The sequence below is a fragment of the Rana temporaria genome, chromosome 2 (genome assembly GCF_905171775.1).
Source record: "Rana temporaria chromosome 2, aRanTem1.1, whole genome shotgun sequence".
NCBI classification, from domain to species: domain Eukaryota; kingdom Metazoa; phylum Chordata; class Amphibia; order Anura; family Ranidae; genus Rana; species Rana temporaria.
In genome coordinates this window covers 381,557,351-381,583,961 of record NC_053490.1, presented here as the reverse complement: position 1 = coordinate 381,583,961, position 26,611 = coordinate 381,557,351, and the positions used below count along the sequence as shown (strand labels likewise).

The 26,611-nt window shown below is 40.8% G+C and overlaps 1 protein-coding gene across 2 annotated transcripts in view; it reads right to left on the bottom strand.

The window, feature by feature from the left end:
• LOC120927297 (mitogen-activated protein kinase 14) overlaps window positions 1–26,611 on the bottom strand; it is a 109,927-nt gene that overhangs the window by 47,516 nt on the left and 35,800 nt on the right. For both annotated transcript variants that reach the window (XM_040337867.1, XM_040337866.1), the window contains exons 3-6: window positions 17,134–17,192; window positions 13,675–13,786; window positions 5,640–5,669; window positions 3,848–3,895 (exon numbers count right to left, since the gene is read on the bottom strand). In XM_040337867.1, the coding sequence (XP_040193801.1) occupies window positions 3,848–3,895; window positions 5,640–5,669; window positions 13,675–13,786; window positions 17,134–17,192 (249 nt within the window). The remainder of the gene's footprint in view (window positions 1–3,847; window positions 3,896–5,639; window positions 5,670–13,674; window positions 13,787–17,133; window positions 17,193–26,611) is intronic.

Sequence of the window (26,611 nt, the reverse complement as noted above, 5' to 3'; positions counted from 1 at the left end):
AAAACCACATATACTGAGAATTCCTTTGACCAAGAAGTCCATTTCAAAATTTTCCCTTCACTGTGGTTGAAAATGAACGTTGATTTGACCCCACTAATGATTAGAAAAATCGAACGAACGGTCTTAAGATTATTTATTTTTTAAGACAGACATCTTTTTGGTTTTGTTTTTTTAAATAAAAAAAATTTGATCCAAAAGATATTTACCAGATTCACTCTTTTAATAGTATATACAGTATATCTCTTCTGTCAGTTATTCTCAGAGTGGATTAGAGATTTTGCTCCCTAACCATATAGTTGGTTATTTATATTTACCACTGCATAGAGATATTTAAGAATAAATTGTCTCTTTTTAAAACTTTACATATTAACTAAATTATACACCACACTTTAAGGTTATTAACCGATTAATCGAAACAAAATAGACCAGCTAATCGATTATGAAAATAATCGTTAGATGTAGCCCTAGAGACTTTGCAAAGTACATTCTCGAGAGTCAGCACAGAATAATAAGGCTGAGGGAATCGGCTGTAATGGTTCAAAGAAACTGGGTCATCACACACAGGATGTTCTCTCTATTCAATAGTCTGTCAAATAGACATGTGCGCAATTACTAGCTGCAGGACTGGACCTGCAAGGGTAGAGGAAGCCTTTACAAACAGAATTCTTAAGGAACATGCTTGTGGGAACTGTAAGGGGATTGTCGACTATCAGAACAGCCAATTTTTCTTAAAGTGACTTTTTTTTTTTTTAAAACATTTACAAAACAGGTTTATATTTACCAGCAAAAGGAAAATGCAGAGTGCCCCTGAAATGCCTCTTCTTGAGTCCCCTCCTCCTCTCTAGCAAATAGTAGACCAGTGTAGGTAAAACCGAGACCCACATAACTCTCTATAGCTGGAATTAGACTACCTAGAGACTACAAGTGCTACTGCTGATCACCTAATGCCCCAATAGGGGAAAGTTATTCAGAGGGTGAGGGCACTGGCCAGGATGGGATAAATTTCCAGTTGTCAAACTGACACAGGGACTAGAAGCCAGAGACTCCAACTGACTTGGTGACTTTTCTTCTATGGTGAGCCACTAGCTGATATACCATAGGTATAGATAACAGTTTTTAGTGCAACTTAAAGGCAAAACCTTTTTTTAGTTTTGGATTGAGTGGAGAGTGATGAGAACCCCTGTCAGGTTTATATTGCGTTCTGTGCCCCCATTTGAGATATTCACCCTCTCCATTTGTCCCGTTTACAGATATCATCAAAAAGTAAAATATAAGAAATCCCCAAAGGTTGACATAACAAGAATGGAGAGGAAATCTTCCAATGGGAACACTAGTTCTGGTTACTCCACTGACACAGCAGGATTCCCTCACTTTGGAGGGATTTTCTCTCGCTATGGGGCAGGCAGTAAAGGGAAATCCTGACGGATTATAACCCTCCCTTATACAAAACAAAATTAAAAAAAATGTTGCCGTTAGTAACCCTTTTAAAAAAAATTCACACTTAAAAGGAGAACAGTTCCAACAAACTCTCAGATGGGATTCAGAACCAGACTGCTTCCAGACTGCATAAAGCAAAACATTAACTGGCGGGTGCAGGGGAAAAGTCTTTTAAAACACAGGGGCTCGGGAAAGAGCTCTAAAAGATCCTCCAAAATGAGTCCTACATAATGAACCAACAAGGGCTGAAATGGTCACTTGTACATCTAAAAGAAAAGTTAATAGCGGGAGACACTGGTTCTTCAAAAAGCAATCTCATCATAGAGACACTGTTGGTAGATGGTCGCTGTGACTCGGAGGTCCAGCTTCTTCCAGCAGCACATGGAAATTAAAAATATATACTGCAGGTCAGTATCTCCAAGCAATTGGATACATTTGGCCGCAAAATCTTGTGCGACTACAGTAGAAGCCCGATGAGGCAGGGGGCTCACTGACAGAGCTAAAGGATGAAGTAGACCCAATAACAATAGAGTCACTGGATTTTAGAAAGTAGATGTCTGACTGTGGCCCCCACAGGGGGTACAGAATACATGTCCCTGGAACCATTTTGTGGGTCTAAGCAGGATCTTCCCCTCTGTGCCTAGACAGATATGTCACTGCAATATCAAACTCTGAGTAGGAGGCAAGGCCTCAAACTCACAAACTATGGCAACTGGTGGCCAACAAAGGTCTGGAAACAAGGTCAAAATAAGCAGGCCATAAGCACAGACTGAAGATAGTTACTCCACAAGTTTCTCTTGCAGACAGAAGCAGCTGGATGCTTCCCTGATGCTTAATGGCGGGAACCAGAGTGCAGACCAAGCATGCACCACTAAACACCCAGTGGATGGTGTCAGCACTCAATCCCTTAGCATCAACTCCTTCCACTGTACAGCCAGTAGTTGGTGAAAAAAAAAAAAAAGGACACCCAGCTGTGCAATAAACCAGGTAGCTCTTGATGCTCAGCCCGACCAGCGTACTCACATAGTGAGCCTTCATAGACAGGGCAAGCACTTCAGCAATTGTCCATGACTGGACTTTGAAAATGTTCCACAGCTTGTTGTCAGAACAGGGTCCAGGAAAGCGTCTCTCCAAGTGGAAGTAACCAAAAGGTAATTTCCAGTCTGGCCCCAATAATGTCCAATCCAATAGAGTCCAAGTACAGCACTCCAAAGCCAGGCTGAGGAAAGGTTGATCCAAATAGCTTCCATACACAGACTAGCACAATCAGTAAAGTAGCAAGGAATCTTGATTGAAGAAAATAAATAAATAGAAGAACCAAAGAAAAACGCAGGCAAAAATGAATGATTCGATTTTTGCCAGCAGAGATGAAACATTCATCCTCAAAGAACTTAAAAAAAGAAATGCTAGGTAGAGGAGGGGTTCTTTCTTTTCTTTTTTTTGCTAGTGTCAAATAATTCTGTTGGTAGCTGTGTAAACTGACAGTATATGATTTCCTTGTTGCCCAATGGAAGATAAAAAAGTCGAGTCAGTCAAACAGTCACATATACACACACACACACACATATAATTTGTAGACTAACTTTCACACAGACCAGATAAATACGCTTATTTTATATTTTTTACACATACTGTCACCAGAGCAGTGCAGCGTTAACCTAGTGACACTGTAGTGCTCTGGGGGGGGGGGGGGGGGTGTTAACTATTTGACAATGAGGAGATTACTTATTACAGTGATCATCACTGTAATAGGCAAGACTGCTCAAAAGGTTTCATTCAATTAATATTGTTTACTACCGTGACCCTGTGATTGATCACAGCTATCACATGGAATAGGGCCACTGTGATCGCACAGCAGTAAACAATGAGAGCCTCATTCACTACTGTAACTGCGATTGGTCACAGTGATCACATGGTACCAGAGCCCCTCACAGCGGCCAGGAACAATCAGTGAACCGATGTGTCCCACGGGCACAGCAGTCGCAGATCCCGCTGCTGTGTGCTCTAGGGAGCATATACAGTGGTCAGATGGGAGGCGTTTAAAAACAAACGCCTACAATGGGCAGACATACAAAGCATAGACGATTAGAAGTATACAATCTTGCAGTTATGGCACCAAAAAAACAGCACCAATGCAGCAGTTTATAGGGATCAATAGCAGGAAACCCAATCGACTACATATATTGGAACATACTAGAATTTTATATACAGTAATATCCCAGTTGACTGGATGAGCAGACCTTATCAAAAACAAATCTACTGTAGTTCTACATAAAGTCATCAGACCACAGAATCTACAGCATATTAAAAAGCCATCAACATTACTAGCTCTTAAAACAGGGATTTACAGCACAATCATAGAGCCACACCCAACACTTTTATAGTTACAATTGTGCAAGGAATAACAAACCTTCAGCTCACAATCTTCATTAACAGCAAGGTTGCTGGGTTTCAAGTCCTTTAGATAAAAGAAAAACATGTTATATAAAATTAATTTGTATGGCAATACATAGGTACTTTTAAACAGAAATGTTTATATTTAGTGAGTACACCAAGGCCCCTTTCACACAGTCGGACCGTTTTCATCAGATCTCTTCATAGGAGACAGCGGCACTGTACAAGCCCCTCCCTGCTCAGTGAGCAGAGAGGGACTTGTCATCCGCCGACTCAGTGGAGAGATCTCCGTAGATCTCCAGGCTCCGTAGCGACGGAGTCTGTCTCGTGTGAAAGAGGGCTAAAGCTCCCAGGGGCTTTATACACTAAAGCTTGTGATACACTAGAAGAATTTTGCTTGAAAATTTTCATTTTGAGAACATGCATTACATTTTCTAAGCATTAATGGGAACAAATTGATGTTCATTTTTCAACCACAGCGATGAGAAAATTCGAAGGAGCCAGATAGAAAATTGCAAAAAAGATGGAGTGGAAAGCGCAGATGTATGGCAAGGACTTTTGTTATAATATAACTCTATAAATGTAGATTGCCAATGTAGAGGAGCTGCAAATATAAAGGAGAGCAGCCAAAACTGGCATACCAGATAGTCAGATTTTTTTAGTTTAATAAAGCTTTTCAGGCATCTGTTATAATGGTATATACTCTCCTGTGCTAAACTAACTGACTCTGCCAATTTTGGGGAAATGCCTCCATATGTTTAAACCTGGATGGATATGAGGTGAACTTGTGGGGTAAAACAGAATGGGACTAGGTACCATCAAAATAGCAGCTTAGGCCCCCTTTCACAAGGGCGGACCGTTCAGGTCTGCCTGTCAGTTTTTTAGACGGAACTGAATGTACGCCCCATACAGCTCTAAGGAGCGACGGATGTCAGCCGTGACATGTCCGCTGACATCAGACCTGCTAAAGTCTGACGAAAGGAAACCCCATTTTCCATCCGTTTGGCGGATCGGACAAACACGACTCTACGGTCCATCGTCATCCGATCCCCCATTGAGGAGAGCGGAGCTCTGACAGGTCCATCCCTGAACAGTGTGCAGAGATGGAGCTGTCATCTGCCTGCTCAGTGGGAGTCAACGGAGCAATCCCTGCTGAGCAAAAAACAGAGACCGTGTGAAAGAGCCAGTTCATTTTGACAGCTTGGGCATTGACACATTCATACCTTCTGTGGGGAAGGGCCGTTCTAAATCACAATTTTCTAAATAAAACCTTTGTGCATTTACAGCTCTACTACCAGAGAGCATGACGTTTGTATGTTCACGCTTGGCAGTATAGCTTAAAGTGGTTGTAAACCCACTTTTTTTACTTTTACCTACAGGTAAGCCTATAACAAGGCTTACCTGTAGGTAAGGAGAATATCTCCTAAACCTGCACGGTTTAGGAGATATTCCCCTCGCAATGCGCCGCAGCGCATGCGCAGGGGGGGGATCTACCGCGAAAGGACCGGCAGCCGCCAGACCTTGCCGAGTTTTAAATCTCCCGCGCGAGCGACGTCATCGCCACTCAAGCCAATCACAGCGATGGAGTGGCGATACCCGGAAGACACGCCGAGGCAAGATGAAATCTCACTCGGCGTGGACCAGGTAAGTGCTACACACCTCATTCCGAGGTAAGCATTTCATAATGAGCTAATATGCGGTGCATATTAGCTCATTATGACTTTTGCCTTACAGGAGAAAAAAAATAAAAAAATTTGATGGGGTTTACAACCGCTTTAAACATATTCAGCATTAACAGTAGTACTTACCCTATGAATAATATCAGCTGAGTGAATATACTGTAATAAAGACAGAAAAATAAATTAAAAAAATGAACATTCATAGGAAAGAAAACAAAAAACTTTCTGCTAGAAAATTACTTAAAACGCCTAAATATTAAATACTTTCTGTAAGCAGAGACCCTGAAGAATGAAATAGTGGCTATTGCAATTTTTTGTGTCACGCAATATCTGCGCAGGCATTTATCAAGCGCTAAATTTTCAGGAAAAAAAAAAAAACACACTTAATTTTAGTGCACACAAATGCCTAATTTTCCATTAACAGATAAAAGATATTGTGCCGAGATACCAAACATATCAAGATTTTAAATTTTGCAGGCGACAATTTAAAAGCCTTTACAGGTTACCAGTTTAGAGTTAAACAAGAGCTCTGGTGCTAGAATTCTTCTCACTCTGACATTCACGGCAATACTGCACATGTGGTGCAATCACTGACCTATGTGTGCATTTGCATGTGAGCCCAGAGGGACTTTTTATTTTGATTCAACTTTACTGCCATTACATGAAATGAACATCATCTAAAAGGCAGTGACAGGTCCTCTTTATGGAGAGACCTGTGGTCTATTAGAACCTTGATCCCTGCTCTGCCCTCCAAAGCAGCCGATAAAACGGAGATCAGTTTGATTGGCTGATTCACAAGAAAACAAAAAAAAGAAAAAAAAGAAAGAAAAGAAGCTTACAGCAAACTTGTACTCCATATACATTTGACAAACGGACCTTGAAGCTTTGCATTTAACCTTCTGCTACTCCTAATGTACCATGATAGAACCCCAAAAATCCAATGAGAATACAGGAAAGTCTAAAAGTTAGTATTTGCACAGCACTATGAGTACCCCCCTGTGCAACAGAAGTCATGCCTGAGAATTTTCCACACAAGCATTAAAATTATAGGAGAAAGTTGGGAATGACACAGTGGTTCATACTTGGTACCCAGGTTTTCTTGGGGACCCATCATCAGATGAATCAGAAGAAGAAACAAAAAGCACACAGAATACCCCAATTTAATGAGAGGTTTGTTTGCTTTTAAATCCTCCAAGCTCATCCGCCCTCCAATGCAGGTTTTGTTTTTAGAAAAAGCCAGTTCACAGGTCCTTCAGCCTTTGGGGGGAGGGGGGTCAGACTGTGCCCAGTAGGAGTAAGCAATGCCTGATCTTTGGTATTAGGAGAAATAGTGCCCCATTTTTGTTGTCAGTGAAAGGAATTGTCCCCATCGTTTGTCAGTGGCAGGAATGATGCCTCAAGGGCTGTATAAAAGGCAAGCAAAGGGCAGCATCCATCCCCAGAGCGGAAGTTTGGAGACCAATGCTCTAAATATAGTGCACCCAGAATGTATTCACAGCACGTTATGTTACAGCCTTATTCCAAAAATCATTCTTTTCCTCCAAATTCTACAAATAATACCCCATAACGTAAAAGAAGTTTGTTTGAAATCTTTGCAAATTTATATAAAAAATAAATTGCATGTAAATAAGTATTCACAGCCTTTGCGTGTTATTTTGCCGACACACACCTTTGGTACCAATTACAGCCTATTACATGTGACATTACAGTCTATTTGAGTATGATGCTACAAGCTTGGCACACCTATAATTGGGCAGTTTCTCCCATTCTTCTTTGCAGAACCTCTGAAACTCCATCAGGTTGGAAGGGGAGTGTCGGTGCACAGCCATTTTCAGATCCCTCCAGAGATGTTCAAGTGTGGGCCACTCAAGGACATTCACAGTTGTCCTGTATCCACTCCTTTGTTATCTTGGATGTGTGCTTAGGGTCATTTTCCTGTTGAAAGGTGAACTTTTGTCCCAGTCTGGAGGTCCAGAGCGCTCTGGAGCAGGTTTTCATCACGGATGTCTCTGTATATTGCTGCATCTTTCTTTTGATCCCGACTAGTCTCCCAGTTCCTGCCAGGGCTGTGGAGTCGGTAGATAAATGTTTTATGTACTTCCGACTCCTCTGTATTAATATGCAAATTTATTGTATACATTCCTTGAGGGAAAGAAGCGCAACCTACCACAGGACTACTGGCTGGGAAGCCAACAGTCTACTGTATTGCACAGTTTAAGCAAAAGACAAACACAATGAAAACAAAGGTTTTTTTTTTTTTTTTTTTTTTTATTAATCAATCAAGTGGCTGGATATAGTAGCAGCAGGCATAAACATCAGGAACAGGATCTTTACCAGTTCAAAAATACAAACCACATTTGGTTGTTTTAGAACAAAAACAAAGCTCATCTATAATGAACCAAAAACAATCTGTAAAACCTAGAAATGGTTTATATTAATCTTGAAATGTAGTTATAGGCTTAGCAAATGCAAATCAATTCAATGTAGAGTTCTAAGGAAGAGAATTGCCTCTGCCAGATCCTCTTTCATAGAGGCTCTTAAGTCAGACTTTATTATTTTTAGGGCTGAAAATAATCTTAGAGAGGTAGTTGGGCTGCTGCTTTCTCCTTTGTGTGCTTATCTGCTGCTGAAGATAGGGCAGTGGGAGGATCCAGGAAGGGGAATTTATTCTAAAACATGATTTTCCTAGGAGAATCCCATAGTCATGTTTAAAGTTTAAGCTAATAATCTGAGTTTACAAGTTTTTATAGCCTTAGCTAAATGACAGCGGTTTTTCCAATGGTTTACAGCTTTTACAGCCCTTCATTCCCTTCACTTATACAAGTGTCTCACTGTCTCACTCTCTAGTCCTGCAAAAAACATATTTATTTAATCCCTTATCAGTGAGAGGCTAGGTTACACATGGACGCTGCGTTCCCTGTAAAAGCAGAACACAACACTATGGAAAGTATAAGTATTGCAGCTCCTAATTGTGCGTTGCGTGCCATATAGTGAAGCACATGAAAAGCATGCTTCTTCACGGTCACTTAACGTGTTCGCTTTGCAGTTACGTCAGGCACTGCATGCATTGGTCTTTATTCTTACAGTAGAGAAGTCATTAATTATAACTTTTTGTGAATTGGGACATTTAAACTTGCTTTTTTTTTTTTTATTCCAATCTAAATTTAGTAGGAGTCGGAGCATTGTTTTCCGAATCCAGGTACCCAAAATTTCCCCCGACTCCGACTCCACAGCCCTGGTTCCTGCCGCTAAAAAACATTCCCAGAGCATGATGCTGTCACCACCATGATTCACTGTAGGGATGGAATTGGCCAGGAGATAAGCAGTAACTGGTTTCCTCCAGACATGACGCTTGCCATTCGGACCAAATAGTTCGATCTTTATTTCAGACCAGAGAATTTTTCTCCTCATGGTCTGAGAGTCCTTCAGGTGCCTTTTGGCAAACCCTAGGTGGGCTGTCAAGTGCCTTTTACTGAGGAGTGGCTTCCTTCTGGCCATTCTACCATACATGCCTGATTGGTGGAGTGCTGAACAGATGGTTGTTCTGGAAGGTTCTCCTCTTTTCAGTGATGATTTCTCAGTTTGGTGGGGTGTCCCGCTAAGAGTCCTGGTGGTTCCAAACTGGCAGTCGTTACAACTTTTTATGCCACACGGTATTTGCGCAGCATGAAAAAAAAATAAACACACACACACAAACAAGACTGTAAAGTTAGCCCAATTTTTTTTGTATAAATGTGAAAGATGAGGTTACGCAGAGTAAATAGATACCCAACATGTCACACTTCAAAATTGTGCACACTCGTGGAATGCCTCCAAACTTTGGTACTTAAAAATCTTGATGCTTTAATTTTTTTTTACATGTTACCCGCGTTTAGAGTTACAGAGGAGGTCTTGGGCCAGAATTATTGGTTTTGCTCTAACGCACGCAGCGATACCTCACATGTTTACATATGAGGACGCTTTAAAAAATATATATATTCTTCAAAACAGAAAATAGGTAGCAAAAATGTTTGCTTGCAATACATATACATTTTTGCTAAGATGGCAAACATTACACATTATACCGCAATGAGGCAGCCCATCATATTGATGGGCCAATGGGAAGGAGAGGAGAATAGGGCAAAATTCGACATTGCCAGAACTGTTGGTATTTTGGCAGGTCTCTGTAGGTATATGCATGAACCTCTATCTAGTTTGCTACCCAATTGCCTAAATAGGTCCTATCACTATACTAAAGATATAAAAGAATCCAAAAAACAAAACAAAAAAAAACACACACACACAAAATTGTATACATGCTTAAGAAAAGAAGTATAGTAAAACCTTGGATTGCGAGCACAATTCATTCCGGAAACATGATTGTAATCCAAAAGCACTTGTATATCAAAGCAAATTTCCCCAGAAGAAATAATTGAAACTCAGATGACTCATTCCAAAACCATTTATTCGTAGGTCCTTCAGTTTATAGTCCATATAAAAATATAGCAATGTGATAGATTGTGCAACTATAAAATGTCCATCTGTATGTGTTCTGCACTGTGTATACTGACATGCATGCACTGTATTTTCTGTTATACTTCTACAAACAAAAAATGCATTGTGTACGCAGGCCAACCAATCGATTATGAAAATAGTAGACAACTATTTTTATCAGGGTTGCCCCGATACTAGTATCAGGACCGATACCGAGCATTTGCGCGACTACTTGTACTTGCACAAATGCTCCCGATGCTTCACCCGATACCTGGGATTAGAGGGAGAGAGGCATCGTGTAAACAGGAAGTCAGCGGGCGGAATTGTGGGCGGAGCAAAGATCCGAGCAGAGAGACCTCGTGCAAGTAAGCTGGCAAGGGCGAAGGGCGCAACTGCATCATCCATCACCATCATTGTCCAGTCTCGTCACATTTGGCAAGTAAAGTGACGCCATGTGTTGCCGTGAAAATCCTGACGCCCATATTGGTACACCCTGAACCCGGCCACATTAAGCCAGCAGCAGACATCTTGTTACACCGTAGGCAGTATAGTAAAATATTTTTTTTGTAATTAAGTGCCAGATGTCAGTGCCCAGCCATCAGTCAATGCCAGCCATCTATCAGTGCACTGCTCACCTATGCTGAATCAGTGCCACCTATCACTGCCAGCCATCAGTGCCATCTATAAGTGCCAGGCATCAATGCGTCACCGTTACATGACATAGAAAGAAAAAAAAAAGTATGTGTCAAGTATGTGTTCAAGCCACACGTAAGGTTTCGCTGCGACCGTTAGAGCGAGAGCAATAATTTTGGCCCTAGACCTCCTCTGTAACTAAAAACATATTAACAGTAAAAATATTTAAAGCGTCGCCTATGGGGATTTTTAAGTAGCAAAGTTTGGCGCCATTCCACGAGCGTGTGCAATTTTGAAGGGCATGTACATGTTGGGTATCTATTTACTCGGCGTAACTTCATCTTTCACATTATGCAAAAACATTGGGCTAACTTTACTGATTTGTTTTTTTTTAAGCACAAAAACTGTTTTGTGCGCAAATACAGTGCGATATAAAAAGTTGCAACGACTGCCATTGTATTCTCTAGGGTCTTTGCTAAAAAAACATATATAATGTTTTGGGGTTCTATAAATACAAATTTGCTAAATTTTATAACAAAGAAAATTTCATTTTTTTTTTTTTTACAGAATTTTCAGTCTTTCTTGTCTTATAGCGCAAAAAATAAAAAACCCAACGGTGATTAAATACCACCAAAAGAAAGCTCTAATTGTGTGTAAAAAAGGACGAAAATTTCATTTGGGTACAATGTTGTATGACTGAGAAATTGTCATTCAAATTGTGAGAGCACCGAAAGCTGAAAATTGGTCTGGTTATTAAGGGTGTTTACGTGCCCAGTGGTCAAGTGGTTAATAGCCAACCCCCTTTTTAAAGGGAACAAAAAGGTAATAGGACAATTGAATCAATAGGTTTTTTTCGAGGGCAGGTGTGGGCTACTCCTTTGTTATTGCTTAATCAATTAAGCATGCAAAAGGTCTGGAGTTGATTTTTAAGTGTGGCATTTGCATTTGGAATCTATTGCTGTGAACCTACATCATGCATTCAAAGGAGCTGTCCATGAAAGTGAAACAGGCCACTGAAAGGCTTTAAAAACCAAAACAAATCAGAGATCGCAGCAACATTAGGAGTAGCCAAATACAGTCTGGTACATTATGAGGAAAGGACGACACTCTGGTAAGCTCAGCAACATAAAAAGGCCTGGATGTCCACGGAAGACAACAGTGGTGGATGATCGCAGGATCCTCTCTATGGTAAAGAAAAACGTTCACAACATCCAAACGAGTGAAAGACACCCTCCAGGAGGTGGGTGTATCATTGTCAAAGTCTACAATCAAGAAAATACATCACAAGAGCAAATAGAGGGTTCACCACAAGGTGTAAACCATTCATAAGCCTAAAGAATAGAAAAGACAGATTAGACTTTGCCAAAAATAAATAAATAAAAAAAGACCAGTTCTGGAAAAGCATTCTTTGGACGGATGAAACCCAAGATTAATCTGTACCAGAATGACGGGAAGAAAGAATTGTGGAGAAGGCTTTGAACAGCTCATGATCCAAAGCACACGTCATCTGTACAACATGGTGGAGGCAGTGTGATGGCATGAACATGCATGGCTTCCAGTGGTACTGGTGTTTATTGATGCGACAGAAGCAGCCGGATGAATTCTGCAGTACAGTAAATCCTTGGATTGCGATCATAATTTGTTCCAGAACAACCATGCTTGTAATCCAAAGCACTTGTATATCAAAGCAAATTTCCCCATAAGAAATAATAACTCATTTATTCATAGGTTCTTCAGTTTATAGTTCATAAAAAAAAAAGAGATTATAGCAATGTGACCAGGTTGTGCAACCATAAAATGTCCATCTACAAATGGAAGCTTCCACAAGGGGATTAGAAGAAAAATCCAGCAGGAGCAACAGAGTATAAAAGAGAAGAAAGGCGTCTCTGATGCCGCGTACACCTGGTCGGACTTTTGACCGGGCAAAACTCCGTCGGAATTTCCAACGGAAAACTTGAGAACTTGCTCTCCAAGTCCGTCGGAAATTCAGACGGAAAAAGTCTGACCGTGTGTACGCGGGCTTAAGGGTAGCAATATGTGCTACACCATGTAAGTTAGAGAGAAATTTCTTGCACCTACAGGTAAGCCTTAATCTAGTGTAAGGGTTTACAGCCACTTTAAGTAGGTGATACCATATTTGGGATCTAAACCCATTGCCTGAGTTTTTCAAGGGAGGAGCCCAGATTACCAGGATACTGGGCTTTTGCTTAGAAACTGCACGATTAGACGATAGGCACAGCAATGGCATGCAATGCCAAGCTGCTGCTAACAAAGCAAACAGAATACTGGCATGCAATAAAAAGGGGATTAACTCCAGAAATAAAATGATAATTCTCCTGCTCTAAAAGACTCTGGTCCGGCCGCACCTAGAGTATGCTGTCCAGTTCTGGGCACCAGTCCTCAGGAAGGATGTACTGGAAATGAAGCGAGTACAAGCTGCGGCTTTACTGTAGACAAGTGCAGAGGAGACGGACGACAACGGAATCCCCATAGTAACTCTATGGGTGACGTCACTTCTCATGCACACTTATGCAACCACATTTTTTTTTTTTTACCACCCCCCCCCCCCCCCCAAAATATTTCAGTTTGTTTTTCAACCGAGTTGTACAGTTTATAGGTGAAATTAAAAAAGGTGGAAAAAGTTCTGCAATGATTTATCTCTGCCTCTTTTTTACATCACAGAAACCCGACATTGTACCAGGGATGTGTGGATTTGTTATAGCCACTGTATCTGTAACATTAAATCAAACATCCACAAACAAAAATTCTTCCGCCTAAAATTGGAAATATATGTATGCGACCCAAGTTACAAACTCATATTAAATCTTAATAGCATGAGTGCTAAAGTAATAAGCGCTTAAACATTAGTATTAAATCTAATACACTCTGGATCAACAATGTAGCAGTCTAAAACGCGAGCAGTGATAGGGAAGCTAGGCCACAGCTCGCAGTCTTTTTAACTTTCAACACATAGGTGCAGGAGAAGCATGTCTAGTTTTTCTTTATTTTCTAGGGTAAAAGGGTCATCAAGGTTATCAACCATGAACCGTCTACTTACCTTAAGTCCTCGTAGAATTTGATATATTAGGAACTGCACGTGATCATCTGTCAGCTTCTGACACTTTACAATATTGTTAAGATCTGCTCCCATTAGATGTGTCACCAGATATCTAGATATAAAATAGGTAAAACAGTGATAGTTAGCGACAGCTGCTAACCTCATATAAAAAAAAAAAACTTACAAAAAGATTTAGAGGACCTCCCCAGTATTAAGCTGCTCTTTCATAATACAATTAGTAGGGTGGGGACAAACCAAGTTGTGAATAGCAAAAGTGAAGCGATGCCTTCTCCAACTACTGTATATAATGTGACAGGTGTGTGAATACTACAGGATTGTTTAACCAGAACTCTTTTTGGCAGGCAAGAAAGCTTACATGTAGGTCAACTTTTACATTCAAATGGTTTAAAAGTTTAATTTTGTGAATTACCATTGATAGAAAATCTTTGTTTTATACATTGCCATTTAATTCGGGGCACACCTATGACACTGCCATCATAGAACCTTATGGGTTTTCAAGAACATGGACAATACTATTTGTTTCCTGAAAGTGTAACTCCACCTTTGTGAAAAAAAATAAAGTGAAATTAAAATAAAAAAAATATAGCCTTTACAATTGCTATGCAAGGCACATAATAATGTTTTTACAATTACCTTTCCTTTTCATTCTGCAGCAATTGTAATTTTCGGTTAAACTCAATGCAATATGGTAACCTAGAGACATTCTATACACATCTGGTGTACAGAACTTCCCCATTAATGTAATTTCCTGCTTGTATGATTAGCTCACCGATTTTCCCAGAAGTCTGTACTAAGACACAAGTAAACTTTTAGGCATTCTCTGCAATAGAAAATTAATTTTGGGGAGATACTAACCAATGGTTAACTACTCCTAAAACTGATTAGACACTCCCATTCAGGAATCAGTTTTCCATGAACATAAAGCCATTTCTTAAAGGCCAAGTTCACCTTTTGAAGAATACACACATGAAACAAATGCACATTTTTTTTACAGGTAAAAAAAAAAAGTGCTTTCTTTTGCTAAGGAGCCTGCAGAGCATTGCACTTGCAACTAGTAGATTGTGGGTGCAATGGCAGGATCCTGCAGACTTTCAGGATAACTGTCTGCCTGTACCCCTGATACAGGCAGCTAGGTACTTTATAGCACGAAAGTTCAATGAGAGTGCTCACTAGTGCCCTACAAGCCATCAGGTACAATGGCTAATGGCATTTGTAGTCTATTCATGAACAGGAAATTGTGAATAAATGATGCGGCCATGTGGGCGGAGCCCCACAGGGCCAGACTGTTGTCAAATTGTGTCAGCAGGTGCAGGGAGAAGATCCCCCACCTGCTGTCACAGTAGAGGGGGTGGGGCAATCAGAGAGCAAAAAGGTGCAGATGCGGGAACTTCTAAAAATAAGTAGAATGTACATGTTCCAAAAGGAAACTTATCCTTTAGGAACAAAAACAGGTAGGATTCTGCTACAACATTTCTTAAAATCCTTGCAATGTGCATAGATCACACAGAAAGGATGGTTTCCCTCTCTAACAAAAGAGGCATTAAGCAGGGTATAAACAAACCAAAAGTCAGCTGGTTCAGCAGTACCCCTGTCTGTTCAACAGAAGCCAGTGTAACAACTGGCTTCTGTCAAATGCCCCTGCTGGAAAACCAGACAGATCGTTTGTGTGGATGCAAGGATCTGAGTGTTTTTCTTTCATTCAACCTGTACACATTGAAAGTAGGGGAAAAAGACACTGCAACTCATTTAATTGTGTGGCAAGCTCTGTAAATATAAATTATATATATATATATATATATATATATATATATATATATATATATATATATATATATATATATATATATATATATATATATATATATATATATATATTTATTTATTTCAATAGGGAAGTTAAAATTAAACTTTCGTCAGAAAATTAAGTCCTGATAAATTACTTCAGGCTGTCCTCTTTTGCAGGTATCGATATGTAAAACATGAAATATAAGTGCCTATACGGTTTAAAATAACAGTAATACATTGCTCTCAATTTTTAGGAACGGTTAAATTTGTAGAGGCCGAACAGCCTTAAAGCAGAATTAAACCCTCCAGTTTAGGTGAAGACACAGAATCTATCTTTTTTTAAACCATTAAATAGATGGGTTTAGTTCCGATTTAGAATTTACTGCTGTTCAGGGGCTCCAGCAAAATGGCAGCCCCCAGCCAGAAGAAACAGGATCAATGCTGGAGGCAATTTACAGCACACACTAATTTTTGTAGCATAATTATTCATGTGGAATGCATGTTCCTTACTAAAGTTACGCTTTAAGAACAGGTGGTTAATGAAAATAAATGCCGAAAGATCCCTATGCTGGGTGTACATAGCCTAAACATTCAATAAATATTTTCTTATAAGTTCACACTAGCATTAAAAGCAGGCATTTAAAAAAAAAAAAAAAAAAAAACCTTAAACGCCTATGCACAAGATACAATAGACAGCACTGAGTGCTGTTCACACTATCAAAATGTGAAGTGTTAGTGTTGCTTCAAAATTAACATGTCGAGTCAGGAGGCTTTTGAAGCCTTTCAGTGCCTTTAAGTCTATGGTAACACTTTCCAAAATGCTCTGGTTGCAGAGCGTTAAAATTAGTTCATTTAATGCAATGGAATAGACATTTGTGGAGCAGTTTTAACGTGCCTTAACGCTCAAACATTTCAAAACTGCCCATAGGGCATTTGGGAAGCATTTTAAGCTTGTCATTAATGCTTGTAAAATGCCAGTCTAACGCCCATACTAAAGCTGATTAATGCGAGTCTAATGCCCATACTAAACGCTATAGGTGCGTTTGTTAAGCGTTAGAAATTTAGTCATGTGTGAACAAGTCCTGCCTACTAGACAACACAAAATGCCTTTTATGATCAATCCAAAAAGGTCCAAAAACTGCCATCCCCCTGTCCAACCAAGTGTCCTTACTGGCCATAGAGGTTCTCGCAGTGGAGAAGGCGTTTGGCAATTCTTAGGCCAGCAACCAAAAAATAAATAAAAAATCTTGTTTCTGGCCAAAGAAAGGTGATGGGAAAGGAGGTATTTCCTTGAGTATGCTTTTAGGTAGAACGTTTACAATTATTTAAATTTGTTTTTTGAAAAACACCACTTTAATATCATTAATTCTGACAAACTTACTATCAGTGCCCCAGAATGGAAAATTAGGGGCACAGGCCTAAGTAATGTTTTCATACCAAATCTGCCCCATACCTTGGACACTCAATCTCACTGAGTAGGAGATATATAGATATATATATTATATATATATATATATATATATATATATATATATATATATATATATATATATATATATATATATATATATATATATATATATAATTTTTATGTACGACAGATACAAAAAATAAATAAAAATAAATAACAATATCATTAGATCTCATACTCACACATCATTAAACTCATCAAATGACTTTGAAGGGGTAAAAACATCTAAGAGTCCGATGACCTGTAACAAGATATGAAACCTATTACAAACACAGCTATAAGACCTAAAATAAATACCTTGGAGCGCTCAAAAACAGGGTGCGTTACTGGCTAGATCCCCAGTCGAAAATAAAGAGGGGTGGGGGGGAAGCCTACTGGTAAGCTGCAATATTAAATTTTTGGTTTAATACTACTTTAAAACATTTACATATTCTAAAACAAGCAGTAGGTTTCTTAGGCCAAGTTTACACGGGTGGTGTAATGCTGCTGCCTTTCATGCACACTAGGGCACCTATAGTGTCAATAGGCCAATGCATTGCACGTACATTCACAATGAGCCAAATGACACTCCCCAAATGTGCCATGTGCCTTTTTTTCCCTGCTCATTCTGAGCAATATCAATGCTTTGCGACCACATCTTAAAACGTATAACAACGAATACAGGTGTGACACATAAGATTGCACTTGAGACAATTTAAGCAGCTGCAGGCAGCATTTTGTTGCCTCACCGCAAAGCAACCCAATGCATATGAACATATCGACTTTTTAAAAATCGATCGCATATCGACTTTTTTAAATTAATGAAAAGCATTGCCAGTAGTGGTGCAACGGATCACAGTTGATCCGTGATCCGAACGGGTCACCCCCTTCGTATCGGCACACACTGATCCGTGGATTGCCGCAGCTCCGGAGCTAGGGCGAAGCCTTTCCTAATGTTATGGCCGCGACTCCGGAGCTAGGCCGAAGCCGTGGCCTTTCCTAATGTTATGGCCGCGGCTTCGGCTTAGCTCCGGAGCCGCGGCCATAACTTTAGGAAAGGCTGCGGCTTCGGCCTAGCTCCGGAGCCGCGGCCATAACATTAGGAAAGGTCGCGGCTCCGGAGCCGCAGCCCTCCTCTCTGTTTACACCCACCGAGGAAGAGGAGCCCGCACTCGTAGGACACACCGCTGGGAGTCATACTACTAGGGGTTTCTGTCTGTACTACCTGGGGGGTGTCTTACCTGGGTGGGGGGGGGGGTCTGTCCGTACTACCTGGGGGGGTCTGTCCATACTACATGGGGGGGGGGGGGGTGTCTGCACCAAGAGGGGGGGTGTCTGCTCCGAGAGGGGTTCTTTACTGAGGGGGGGGGGGTACTATAGTTGGTGGGAGGGGTGACCCCATTTTTTTTCTGCACCAGGTGACACCAACCCTAGTGACGCCACTGCAGTGGGGGAGATGTGGATATTACAGTGGGGGGGGGAGATGTGGATATTACAGTGGGGAGAATTTTTTTTTTTTTTTGCCGATCCGAAAAAGTTCGGATCCGTGACTCCTGATACGAGGAACGATCTGAACCGTGAGTTTTTTGATCCGTTGCACCCCTAATTGCTAGGCAGTAGGGTTGTAGCAAAAAAAGCAGCCAAGCCACCTGTGTGACCAAGCATTAGGGCTCTTTCATACATGTGTGGATTATAAAGAATGAAGCAATGTTCAATAATGCACCTATAGCATTTTATTACACGTTTTTGACATTATTGAAGCATTGAAAAATCTTCAGGAATGCTTAATAAATGCCCATGAAAGTGTTGCTTTTCTAGTGCAATGGATAAGTTCACCTTTGGAACATGTAACATCCTAAAACGTTTCCACTGCTGCAGCCTCTCCCTGACCCGCCGCCTCTAGGGACAGCAAACCAGAGATTTCCTCCCCAAACTCACTGTCACAATTAAAGAGAGGGAAAAAAAAAAACACCACAACACACACACACACACACACACACACACACATTAAACACTTTACCACTGGCCATAACGCTCAATGCCCCTGCTCTTACCTGGCACTATCAGTATTGCTGGGTAGCTTGATGCTTTTGCCTGCACACAGAAGCATTTATAAAAGTGTTACTTGGGAGTCAGTGGAGGTTCCTTTATCCCAGAATGCACTGGGAAATAAGAAAAACTAGGACAGAGCAGCGCCAGCCAATTCCTGTTTCTACAGAGCAGTCGTTTGGTAATACCATTTGTTTCTGTGTGCAGACAAAAGCATTAAGCCAGCCAGTAATACTGACAGTGTCAGGCAGGGGCATTATTGCCATGGCAAACCTTTTCATTTTAGCAAAGTTGAGCTGGACCAACCCAAGTGTCAAAAAGATCAAAGTATACAAATTCACAAAAATGTCTGCCATCACACCACAACCTACATAGTTGATAAGGTTGAATAAAGACTATAGTCCATCCTGTGTAGGCGTACGTGTCAATGTCGATATCATTTCCCATATCCCTGTATGTTGTGTTCTTTAAGATGTCCATCCAAGAGTCTTTTAAAAATATCAATACTCCCTGCTGACAGCACCACTTGTGGAAGAGAGTTCCACATCACTGCGCAGCTTAAGGTTAAAGCGGAGGTGAACCCCTAAAACAATTATATACACCATTCCATTTTTTCGCTGTACCGTTGTATACTTCTTTTTCTTTTCAGACTCCAGCGGGGAATAGGCGTTCCTATGAAGAGGCCTAGATGATTGACGTGCGGCTAAGGCGCGTCACGAAAATAGCCGGACTGGGACTAGGCTCTATACGGCGCCTGCGCACACAGACTAGGAGCTCTTCTTTGTACTCTCTCCAGCTCTAGCACATACCTTTTGAGGACTGGTGACCAGAACTGGAGGGAATACTCCAGATGTGGCCTAACCAGAGTTTTATAAAGTGGCAGGATTATAGCTTTATCCCTGGAGTATATCCCCTTTTTTTATGCATGCTTAAATTTTGCCGGCTTTGGTAGCTGCAGCTATGACATTGCCTGCCTAAACACGCCTCAAAATTAGATAAAATTTCCTCTACATCACTTCCCCTTTAAGCACTTCTACTAGAAAAGCAAACACGTTTATGGGAATCGAGCATTCTTGAAGCTTTTTTTTTTTTAAGCACTGGAAAAAAGTCAAAACACAAAATGAGGGCGCGTTAATGAGCATTGCTTCATTCTTTATAATGAACATGTGGGAAGAAGCCCCAATGCCCCTTTCACACATGCCTTCAGTTTGTTTCATCAGTTCAGTCACGTTTTTTTTCTTTTGGAAAAAAAAAAAAAAAAAAACACACGGATCAGTTTACATCAGTTCTTTACATCCACTTAAGTCAAATCTTTTATTTACATTTGAGCTGCACAATACTGGATAAAATGAGAATCACAATTTTTTTGGTTTAGAATAAGGCTTCATTTCCACTGGCGTTTTTACAGCCACTTGTGTTAGCCTTTTTTACAGCTTAAAAACGCCTGCACATGTTTATTTTGTAAAAAAAACGCTGCGGTAGCGTTTGAGATTTTTCGCGCGTTTGAGCGTTTTAACATCTGGCGTTTTTACAGCTCTACTCTGGAGCTTCAGAACGCCCTGGTCCTGCATTTTTTTTACAGCTCAAAAACGCCTATGCCATTTGAAGCTCAAAAATGCCTATGTGGGCATGATGCCATAGAATAACATGGACAGGCGTTAAGCTGTAAAAAACGCTCAGAAAAGTGGCTGTAAAAACGTCAGTGGAAATGAAGCCTTAAGATCATGATTCTCTCACGATTTTTGTAGCGCAACATCTTTCACATTATACAAAAAAAATTGGGCTAATTTTCAAGTTTATTTTTTTTAAATTCATGGAAGTGTATTTCCCCCCCCCCCCCCCCCCCCCAAGATTTGCATTTGAAAGACTGCTACGCAAATACACCATGACATAAATAAATTACAAACAACCGCCATTTTATTCTCTAGGGTCTCTGCAAAAAGATAAATGTATGTTTGGGGGTTCCAAGTAATTTTCTAGCAAAACAATATTAATTGTAACTTGTGAGCAACAAGTGTCAGAAAAAGATTTAGGAGAGGGAGGAGTCTGGTAATGGCGCCAGCTGAGAGCGACAGAGTCCTGGGTCTCCAGTCTTTCTGTCCATGAGGAGCTGAATGCTGAAACCCCGTCCCTAGGAACCCATGCCCCCTGCCTGCTCGTGGTGAGCTTCTCTTTCTCGCTTCCCCGTACCTGGAACTGCTCGTGGAGGAAGATTCGGAGGAACCGGTGGCTTCAGTGGGAAGGAGATACTCGTGCGCGTGTCGGCAAGTCGTGCGCGGAGATCGAGAAGTCGTGGAGCCGAAAGCGAGAGCCGTGATTTGCGCCGAGGACTGCCGAAGATTACCGAAGTGCCGAGTACCCCCGAGGACGGCCGAAAATCAAACGAGAAAGGCTAAGGTTGGCCAAAGAGTCCCGAAGCGGAGAAGGATTCCGGAATCTGGAGGGTGGCTGGAGACAGCCGAAAACGACCGAGGCAGAGGCGTGGAGCCTCAACGTAAACCACAGTGTAAGGGGGGTAAATAGAGGAGACTGTAGCAAGCATATTAAGCTTGCATAGTTAAAGTGGCCTCTATTTTTTTTACTCCTACTTTTACCTTCCCCCTTTTTTGTATATGAGGAGCCTACCTTCAATCCCCCAATACTTCCAATAGAAAACACCAAGAACTTTGTAGAGATTGTAGTTTGCTTTTTCTCTCTCCCTCTCACTCTTGCTACTCCTTGAAAAAAAAAAAATTGAAATAACCGTATAATACGGAAGGCCATAGGAAAATCTGCAGCATAGAGCAACAAGACATGGGAAATTGATTGGGAAAAAAAAAAGGACTGGTCTCCCCCTTTTTATTTGTTTTTGTCTGTTTGGTTCTGTTCTGTTTGCAGGAGCCCTTCTCCTCTTTCCTTTTTTTTTTTTTTTTAGGGAAGAGGTAATTGGCAGGAAAAGTTTAAATATCCTGCTCCCTCTCTCTCCCCTTTTGGTACCGCTTTCTGAAATAATTGGACCCAAGAAGTCAAACAGCAATTTTTAATTACATTTGGAAGATCAGGTAAGGGGAGATAGGAAAAGGGAGACCAGGTCAGCGACCAGGTCAGCTTTAGAGACTAATGGTCCAAGGATCTTAAGGCAACCCTAACGGATAAACAGTGGCACAGGGCCTGCATATTCACACACAAATACTCACTCAGCACCAGGACTCAGGAAACGGCGTACAAATTGCTCATGCAGTGGTACGCCACTCCTGCTAAACTACACAAATGGTACCTTGAAACTTCGACCTCTGCTGGCGTTGTCACACTGAGGTGGGCACTCTCATCCATATTTGGTGGCAGTGCCCACAGATAAAAAAGGTATTGGACTGAAGTCACTAGGGTGATAAAAATCATCACCGAGACAGATCTGTCACTCGATGCAGAGTGCTGTTTGCTCCATGTCAATAATTTTTCATTCAGAAGATACAAACGCTCTAACCAAGCACCTTTTGAACGCGGCTAAATCCCCAATTCCGTTGTACTGGAAATCCACTCCGACTATTCGGGAGTGGTTGCAAAAAATCTCAGATTTGTGACATGGAGGACACAGTGGCACAAGCAAATGACGAAACCGGGAAATTCCATGACACTTGGTCCCCGTGGTTTGTCTTCCGCTACTCGGAGGAATTCAAGATGGCTCATACACAACCCAATGCATAGCAGAGTCAACCTTGGGTGTGGTACATCTGAGTATGTACATTCAGGTTCCTTGACCATCACTCGTGATCCCTTTGAACACAATGAATGAGGGGCAACCCCAAGTCACCCCTTAGTGGTAAGATACTTAAATAGTGTATCAATAGATAACATACGATAATGATGAGCATGTTATATGATGACTACCCCTTCCCCTTGATCCCTTTCTGAATTTCTCTTCTTTCCTTTCTTGCTCTTCTAACCTATACCGGCTCTTCGCCGGAAGTTTGGTTCACACATGAAATGGACAGAAGACAGTTCCTCGTAGCACTGTAACCGAGAGTCTATATTGTTAAGTGCACCAGTGCTAATCTGTTTTTGATGTTACTGTACGACCCATGTATGTGTGTGTATTACTTGATACTTGACATCTGTTATTTTTGATGGCATATGCAGTTGTACTTTGTCTTGTTTCAATAAAGCCTTTGAAAGTAAGAAAAAATAAAAAAAACATTTAAAAACCTTGGTCAGTTGTACTGCAGTGCTTATGCGCCAACAAGGAACATCCTGACAGGAGTGTCAGAGTGAGAGAAATTAGCTCATTAGTCTGTAGCGTCACATTTTTTACAAAAGTATTTACTGGGATTTTCAGAAATTACAAACAGTGTTACACGATGGTACAATTGACAATAAGGAGAGAGAACAGAGAAGAGTACATGAGCCCATAGGCCAGCCCTGTCACCTTTCAATGTCCAATCACAGGCTAGAGAAGGAACAAGACCCCTAGTTATTGTTTAATTACAGCAGAGAAAGTATTGAGTAAAGGCTCATACACAGTCAGACATCCAACAAAATTTCCCTTGGATTTTTTTCCTAATTGATTTGTCCGGCCACACCCATAGCATACACACAGTCAGACTTTTCTGCAAACTTTTCTAAAACTTTCCTAACATCACGTGTTTTTTTTTGCTATTTTCTGCTCTTTACCGCCACCCTTTGGTTAACTTCTGCTATTGTTTGTTGCTTTTAACATTGGTTCTGAGCATGCATATTTGCACTTTGTCCAAAAGTTGGTTGGATTGCTGTACACACAGTCAGACAAAGCACCATCGGACTTTTGTTGCCGAAAAGTTGGTCCGTTTGCAGACCCAACTTTTTGTTGGATGAAACCCGAAAAAGTTGGTCCGATGGAGCGTACACATGGTCAGACAAATTAGAAAACTTGCAGATTTTGAAGTTGGTTTGCAAAAAGTGTGACACTGTGTATGGGGCTTTAGACTTACCTGAAACTTTTTCTGAGTCTTCCAGGACAGCTTGTGAGTTATAAGCAACTCCTCCAACAGGAGCACAAAAAACATCACCAAAGAAACTTTAAAAAAGGAAGCACTTCTTCAAATGGAAGTCCAGTCAAATCCCAATTATATTTAAACCTGCTCCTACCCCCATTTTAAGCCTATTCTTACTACCCTGTAAAGGAAAGGTCTTGCCTATGCTGAAGGAGCTCTGGTCCGTCACACGATGGTCACAAATTACTTAAGTGAAGACTGAGCACCCGCAATGGGGACGAGGAGCCTCCAGTCATCAGAAAGAGCAGTCATAATGTACACAAATGTCATAATGTTAAACTGTTCACTTCAGTAATGGAGTTTATTAAAGAAGCTCGCCCCCCTTAAAATGCGTTATCCCACATTGAAGACTGTCCTGTGAGTCCTTCTCGCCCTGTTTTCCCAGACCCAGCCGCGCACTGTTAGCAAATCCAGGTTACGACTTCTGGTAATGCTACTTCCGGTTCCCATTTCCTTGGAGAGCAGCCATCTTGTTGGTGGCATGGTTGGTTGGTTTGCCGCATGGACACTACAGTACTGCGGCTCCCCCATCTGATCCTGGTGGCTTTCCGTTTGACTGGTTACCAAGTTGGACATGTTTCAACCTTCCCTTGAGTTACACCATAACACACCAGGTGCAGCGACAGTTGTCTGGAATTTTGGGCTCACGATTTATTTCACTTTTTATAATTTCAATAAAAATGGCTCATCTTTCTAGACATTTGTGAATTTCTCCTTATGCATGGACTATCAGTCTTTCATGTGAACTTAGATGCTCTACCCTTTTACCTATATTAGTGTAGAGGAGGGACAGCCGACAACAGGTGTCCCGTAAGTCTATGGATAACATCATCGCCCAGGGTCTCCAGTAATTGTTGGTGATCTCTCCTCCTCATTGAAGCTGGCCACTTGAGACTTTGTGACTGGACCAGAGCGCCCTCAGCATAGACAAGTATACACATTAGAGCTGCACGATTCTAGATAAAATGTGAATCACTTTTTTTTTTTTGCCAAGAATAAAGATCACGATTCTCTACGTAACCTCTGACATACAAAAAAAAAAAAAAAAAAATGGGCTAACTTTACCGTTTAGTTTGTTTTTTTATTCATTGAAAACCAAATATTGCTTTTAAAAGGCTTATCTAGCAAAAAATACTGATATTAACTTGTAAGCAACACATGTCACAAAAAGACCTAGTCTTTAAGTGGTTAAACTGCCCTTATTAGCAGGCCAAAGTTCATCCCTCTAATCTATAAAAAAAAAAAAAGTTAGAAGGATACTGTCAGCTCTGAGCAGAGAACGACTCTGCATTGAATCGTGGAAATGCCGGATTAGGATTGTGAGGGGTGGGTTGAATCAAGATCGCGATTTTATTTATTTTTTTACGATTAAACGTGCAGCTCTGATTCTTTTACAGGGTAGTTATAATATACTTGGAATGGGGGTGGGAGCCGGTACAAGTACAGTTAGGTTTTGACTGGACTTCTACTTTAAAAAGTGGTTGTAAACCTTAGTCATGAAATCTGAACAAAGCACATACAGTTATGCTCATAAGTTCACATACCCTGGGAGAATTTATGATTTCTTGGCCATTTTTCAGAGAATATGAATAACAAACATTTTTCACTCATGGTTAGTGTTTGGTTGAAGCCATTTATTATCAATCAACTCCGTTTACACTTTAAATCATAATCACAACAGAAAATACCCAAATGACCCAGATCAAAAGTTTACACACCCCAGTTCTTACCATCGTGTATTGCTCCCCTTTAACATTAATGACAGCTTGAAGTCTTTTCTGGCATTCCTCTTGGCAAAAAACATCCAGTGCCTGTAAATTCTTAGGCGGTCTTGCATGAACTGCACATTTGAGATCTCCCCAGAGTGGCTCAATGATATTGAGGTCAGGAGACTGGGATGACCACTACAGAACCTTCATTTCATTCTGCTGTAGCCAGACAGGTCAACTTGGCCTTGTGTTTTGGAGCATTGTCATGCTGAATTTTGGTCTAATTACCCCAAATGACTTTGTGCCAGACGGTTGGAGACTTTTCTCTGTGTTTGGCATATTGTAAGCGGGATACTTTGTGACATTTGCGTAGTAATGGCTTTCTTCTGGCAACTCGACCATGCAGCCCATCTTTCTTCAAGTGCCTCCATATTGTGCATCTTGAAATAGCCCCATGTTTTCAGAGAGTCCTGTATTTCACCTGAAGTTATTTGTGGACTTTTCTTTGCACCCCAAACTCCTGGAAGTTGTGGCTCAAATTTTAGTTGGTCTACCGGACCGTTTTTCGGTTTTAACAGAACCCCTCATTTTCCACTTCTTGATTAGAGTTTGAACACTGCTGATTGGCATTCGCAATTTCTTGGATATCTTTTTAAATCCCTTTAATTTTTTATATAGAGTTCAACTACCTTTTCCCCGCAGACAATTCTTTTGCTTTCCCAATGACTCAGAATCCAGAAAGGTCAGTGCAGCACTGGATGAAAGATGCAAGGGTCTGTCAGGGGTCGATAAACTCATTGACCATAATATTAATATATATATATATATATATATATATATATATATATATATATATATATATATATATATATATATATATATATATATATATATACATACATATATATACATATACA